This window comes from Oncorhynchus clarkii, chromosome 5 (assembly GCF_045791955.1).
Source record: "Oncorhynchus clarkii lewisi isolate Uvic-CL-2024 chromosome 5, UVic_Ocla_1.0, whole genome shotgun sequence".
Lineage (NCBI taxonomy): Eukaryota > Metazoa > Chordata > Actinopteri > Salmoniformes > Salmonidae > Oncorhynchus > Oncorhynchus clarkii.
The window spans coordinates 93,188,562-93,195,168 of NC_092151.1; the positions used below are offsets into that span (position 1 = coordinate 93,188,562).

Genomic DNA, 6,607 nt, shown 5'->3' on the forward strand with positions numbered 1-6,607 from the left:
CTGCAGATTTTGTGACGACTTGCGCATTTCGAAAGGCCCTCAGTACCAGAGGCAGCAAGGCCATGTTTGAGTCTAGGTAGTGCGTTCTTTTCATTGAATGCTTCATTTGGTTGTCTGTAAACATAGCACTGATCTGTATTGCCAAAACTCAAATTTTGTTTCATTAGTCCACAAAACATTTTCCCACGGATTTAGGCTCTGGTCCTGGGGGACCTTGAACGTGTGCAAGACATCATGAAATCAGTAAATTATTAAGGTGTTTTGGAATCCAATGTTCAACCCAGTGTCCAGACACTGTGTTTGTTGAAGTTTGTGGATTTTCCAGCAGGACAACAAACCTAAACACACATAAAAGCAGCCCCCTGGTAAAAGAAGAAAGGCTGGACTGTTCTGGATTGGCCAACGAAGAGTTGAGATATGAATCACATCCGTAATCTATGGCAAGAGCTGAAAACAGCAGTTGGTTGAGAGCACCCCTTAAACATTGAATAATTGGTGCAATTTGCTGCTGAAAAGTGAGGCAAATTGCCAGTAGAAAGGTGCAGGAAGCTCATTGATGGTACAAGAAACGCTTACCTTGTCACGCCCTGACCATAGAGAGTCCTTGGTTCTCTATGGTGTAGCAGGTGACTAGGGGGTGTTCTAGTTCAATATTTCTATGTTGGTGTTTTGTTTGGTTCCCAATTAGAGGCAGCTGGTAATAGTTGCCTCTGATTGGGGATCCTATTTAGGTAGCCATTTTTCCCACCTGTGTTTGTGGGATATTGTTTGTGTTGGTGCTTGTTGCACCACGTAGTCGTGTGTGTAGCTTGTTTATTGTTTTGGTTGAAGAAGTTGCACTTTAAATAAATATGTGGAACTCAATAAACGCTGTGCCTTGGTCCGTATCTTACAACAACCGTGACATACCTGCAGTTATCTTGGCCAAAGGCTGTGCAACCAAAGTACTAGCTCCAGTCATTTTAAATTAAAATGGTCAAATTAAATTTACAAAAATAAAATTGGTTCTGTAATGTTGAAAATACAATAAAAAAATCTGTGGAGTACAATTTTTTTTTTTTTTACAATTTGAACTTATTTTAAAAGAAACGAGGGTGCCAATATATAACTAAACTCAGCAAAAAAATAAACGTTCCTTTTTCAGGACCCTGTCTTTCAAAGATAATTAGTAAAAATCCAAAACTTCACAGATCTTCATTGTAAGAGGGTTTAAACACTGTTTCTCATGTTTGTTTAATGAACATGCACCTGTGGAACAGTCGTTAGTGTCTTAACAGCTTACAGACGCAATTAAGGTCAGTTAATTAATTACGCAATTAAGGTCAGACACTAAAGAGACCTTTCTACTGACTCTGAAAACGCCAAAAGAAGAAGGGTCCCTGCACATCTGCGTGGACGTGCCTTAGGCATGCTGCAAGGAGGCTTGAGGACAGCTGATCGTCCTCGCAGTGGCAGACCACGTGTAACAACACCTGCACAGGATCTGTACATCCGAACATCACACCTGCAGGACAGGTACAGGATGGCAACAACAACTGCCCGAGTTACACCAGGAACGCACAATCCCTCCATCAGTGCTCAGACTGACCACAATAGGCTGAGATAGGCTGGACTGAGGGCTTGTAGGCCTGTTGTAAGGCAGGTCCTCACCGGCAACAACATCGCCTCTGGGCACAAACCCACTGTCGCTGGACCAGACAGAACTTGCAAAAAGTGCTCTTCGGTTTTGTCTCACCAGGGGTGATGGTTGGATTCACATTTATCATTGAATTAATTTATTGTGGAAGGAATGAGCATTATACCGAGGCCTGTATTCTGGAGCGGGAACGATTTGGAGGTGGAGGGTCCGTCATGACCTGGGGCGGTGTGTCACAGCATCATCGGTCACAGCATCATCGGACTGAGCTTCTTGTCATTGCAGGCAATCTCAACACTGTGTGTTACAGGGAAGACATCCTCCCTCATGTGGTACTTTTCCTGCAGGCTCATCCTGACATGACCCACCAGCCATACTGCTTGTTCTCTGCGTGATTTCCAGCAAGACAGGAATGTCAGTGTTCTGCCATGGCCAGCGAATGGCCCAGATCTCAATACTATTGAGCATGTCTGGACCTGTTGGATCAGAGGGTGAGGGCCATTCCCCCCCAGAAATGTCAGAGAACTTGCAGGTGCCTTGGTGGAAGAGTGGGGTACCATCTCACAGCAATAACTGGCAAATATGGTGCAGTCCATGAGGAGGAGTTGCACAGCAGTACTTAATGCAGCTGGTGGCCACACCAGATACTGACTGTTACTTTTGATTTTGACCACTCCTTTGTCAAGGGACACATTATTCCATTTCTGTTAGTCACACGTCTGTGGAACTTGTTCCGTTTATGTCTCAGTTGTTGAATCTTATGCTCATACAAATATTTACACATGTTAAGTTTGCTGAAAATAAACGCAGTTGACAGTGAGGGGACGTTTCTTTTTTTTTTTTGCTTGAGTTTATATGTACTGCATTTGAAGAGACTCATAGAGGATGTCATGTTTTTCCTCCTCTCTCTTCCTACCTACCCTCAATAGTAAGCTGCTCTGGGCAGCTAGCTGGTTTTAACATTACTGTACCTCTCCGTGTTTCCCCAACAGACTCCAAACACGTTTGCTGTGTGTACAGAGCACCGCGGTATACTGCTCCAAGCCAGCAACGACAAGGAGATGCACGACTGGCTCTATGCTTTTAACCCTCTGCTGGCAGGATCTATCAGGTAACATGGATAATACACTAAGGTTTTTTTTTGTTTTTCACTTAATAAATAATTTAAAAATAATGAATTGAATTTGTATTTCATATTTCTACCAACTAAGGTACTCCAAGTGCTTTACAAGGAAACTCCCCTCATCCACCACCTTCACTCTTACTAACATTGGTTTTGCTCATAGCGACTATTTTGAACGTTTTAATTACAATGATAGTGATCGAAGTGATCATATGTGTTCAACTTACTGACTGTAAGTTGCTCTGGAAAAAAGTGTAATAACTCAAATGTAATTGTAAAACTTTATATCCCATTTGAATCATAACTTTAAAGGAGTTTTCTTTCAAATACGTGTTTCAATGTATTACATTGTGGGCTTTCGCTAAAGACCGCCTAGTCTCGGAAGCACCAATCCAAATCATCTGTTGGAGACAGACAGGTAGAGTGGCGAATGAGGTGAGACACTCACTTCCATAAAAGAAGCCACTCTCCCGCCCTCTGGTTATTCTCGCTTCTCTTCCTCACCCAAAGAGTGTCACTACTCTAGCTCTCCTCATATCGACTGGATACCCGTTGCCTGCTCAAAAGCGAACTGTGAAGGATATTTCTGACGAGGTTTTCAGAGTTAATTAAGAGGTTCAGTATTAACCGGAAGATTTTGGAGTAGAAATTCCTTTTTCTACTTCTCAGTTTCCGTTGATAGCTAGCGTTGCTGCTAGTTATTTAGACTTGGTTAGCCCACGCTGCAAGGCTAAGTTGGCTAGCTTGCTGAAAGGCAAGCTAACCTCACTAGTATACCCTACCTGCAAGATGGTAGCTTTGCTAGCTCCCTTCTTTAAAAAAAAAAAAGTATAGTTAACATACGTTCACCCGTTTTGTTAGCTAAACCAACCCTCTCTGCCTTCACGGCGCCATCTGTGCCTTTTTCTGAAGGCAAACTGTCACTCGGTTTCCTTGAACTAGCACTGAGCTAGCCACAGCATACCTTCACCACGAGGTAGCTGCTCGCTAGATAACCCCCCCCCCACTAGCCTCCACTCCCTTCCCTCAATGTCTGAGGACGTAGTGGTGAAGGTGAGTTAGGGGATGGCGAGGATGACGACGGGATCAATCTCACGGAAATCCTTGAGATGGTTCGTCATACCCCAACTCCTGCACTGTGTTTGTTCCCGACCCTCTCAAGCCCACAGACCTGACGGCCCTAAGAGCACTGGCGCTGCCCCTGTTCCAGTGAAGTTTGGGCTCCCATCATGTCTGTATGCCAGGGCCAGAGTCAACATCGAATGGTCATCTTCTGTAGGGGCTCAAGACCCGTCAAGGGACCTGTACGACGGGAACGCCAGCCCACACAGCCCTGATAAAGGAACTGCTTGCCGCAGTACCAGCTTGCCTAAGGGAAGCTACGAGCTCTCGGGATAAACCCATTAACCACAGGATTTTTGCTAGGAGTGCTAGGAGCCCTTGCCTGGACATGCACAATCTGGAGGAATCTGAGTTAGTGACGTGGAACCGTCACTGGCTCACCACCTCAGCCCCTAGCTCCTTGTGACATTACCAGCTCTTCACTCCCTTGGAAAGGCCTCATTAAAACCTTCAACGTGACCTTTTTATTGTTGGTTTTCAAGGGTGAGTTACTGGAGGAGTGGAGGAAGCGGCTGGACTCAGGACACCCTAGACCCAGATGCTTGGGAGGAGATTGGGTGGAGATCTGTATGATTTCAGACCTGATTACAGGCCTCCCGTAGTGCCATCTAAGGCTGTGGTCATACCATGAGCAAGAAGGAGCCCTTTGGCTGAGCTCATCCAGTTTAACAGACAAAGAATGAAAGTGGACCTCCTCGATTTTAGCCGCTGAAAAACGCATAGACGTCACATTCCACCTTCTTTCACTTTTACTACTACCCTTGGTCCCTAGCGTATCGGTGGACTGTGCTCTACCAGTGTTTTTCAGGTTAATTACCTAACCTCGTTTTTATCCCGGGTCGACTTTTTTCCTATTGACGCACCTTAGAGAATATGGCTTTTTTTACCCTGTCGTTTTTCCCCTAGAAGGACATCCCTGTTGTTGTTCGGTGTGTGCAAAGGTGTCATACTCTTCGCTCATTGGGCTACCACCCTCGAGTTGGACTTTCTCTTTTCGACTGTATCCTGATGATTCATGGGGGATCAAAAAAGGAAAGGAGGGCCAAGGCACTCTTCATATAATTCATTTAAATGCGTTAATTTATTAGGGCATGTTCAATGGAAACAAAGTTGTTGTTTTTTTTAAACCTCAGACGTGTTTCTGCTGCACGGCCTTCGTCAGGGAGTACAACGAAAAAAGGATAAAACCACTGTATTTATCTTAGGAAGGACCCTCTACTACACAGGAGGTGACCTCATGGGACATGTCTAATTATGCTGAGACTGGAGCTTTGTACTGGGCTGTCCCTCACTTAGTTATGAGGTTTTTCCTTGGGGGGGGGTTGTCTTTGCACCTTTTTTGTGTTTACTCCCTTTGTTTCGGGACCTCTGAGGGTTGCTATGTTGGGACCTGCCTGGCTTGGGAGAGCACATTTCTTGCGATCAGGGTGTTGGCCATATCCCTGCATGATACATCTTAACAAGAGTATTTGAAAGAGAATTTGCATAATCGCAGTTCTCTGCTAATCTGAGTGAGACGTATCACCGCATTCCCCATGCTTGCAAGAGCTTGAGGAAGAGAAGCATGCTTGAGAATAACCATGAGGGTGGGAGGCTAGCTCCTTTTAATGGAAGTGAGGGTCTCACCTCATTCGCCACTCTACATGTCTGTCTCAAACAAACATTTTTTGATTGGTACTTCCAAGAGTAGGCGGTTCTTAGCGAACCCCCTCCCCCCGCATGTGATATATCCCTCTCATATTATCAGAGAACCGGGGTTACGCAAGTAACCTTACAGTAAATAAAGGTATGTTATTATGCAGTATGTTTTGATGCTGTAACTATGAAGAAAACCCAAATGGTTGGTAATTTTGAATCAATATACAATATATTCTATCTTTACCTTTTTTTGTCTCCACCAGATCAAAGCTCTCCAGAAGGAGAGGAAGGATGTGAAACAAACAATCGAACAACAACACGTCTTATAAAGAAGATAGAAAACATTAGAACGCAAAGAGACTAACCTGTATATAAATCCCTGATTACTCCTATGCTTATCCCACCGCCCCTCCTCCCATCCTACACTAGTAACCTGCTCTTCTTCCTTCTGCACACGCTCACTTTATCACAAGCTGACCACCTGTGTATCTGAGGCCTCCATCATCGTTGTGTGTCTGTCGGGCCTGTACTGCTGTCTGTCTGTGTAGGCTTTATCATCTGGTTAACCCCTCTCCAAGGTTGTGACCCAAATGGCACCCTATTCCCTATATAGTGCACTAGTTTCGACCCAAATGGCACCCTATTCCCTATATAGTGTTCTACGTTTGACCAGGACCCATAGGGCTGGTCATAGCTACTGTATGAATAACCCATAGGGCTCTGGTCAAAACTAGTGCACTATATAGGGAATAGGGTGCCATTTGGGTCAAAACTAGTGCACTCTATAGGGAATAGGGTACCATATGGGTCAAAACTAGTGCATTATATAGGGAATAGGGTACCATATGGGTCAAAACTAGTGCATTATATAGGGAATAGGGTACCATATGGGTCAAAACGAGTGCACTATATAGGGAATAGGGTGCCATTTGGGTCAAAACTAGTGCATTATATAGGGAATAGGGTGCCATTTGGGTCAAAACTAGTGCACTCTATAGGGAATAGGGTACCATATGGGTCAAAACTAGTGCATTATATAGGGTACCATATGGGTCAAAACTAGTGCACTATATAGGGAATAGGGTGCC

At 44.5% G+C, this 6,607-nt stretch overlaps 1 protein-coding gene across 1 annotated transcript in view; it reads left to right on the top strand.

Moving 5' to 3' along the window:
- LOC139409574 (kinesin family member 1Aa) overlaps window positions 1–6,105 on the top strand; it is a 193,283-nt gene extending 187,178 nt beyond the window's left edge. The window contains 2 exon segments of the mRNA XM_071154935.1: window positions 2,629–2,747; window positions 5,783–6,105. Coding sequence (XP_071011036.1) covers window positions 2,629–2,747; window positions 5,783–5,816 — 153 coding nt within the window. The 3' untranslated portion in view covers window positions 5,817–6,105.
- Window positions 6,106–6,607: the final 502 nt, after the last annotated feature.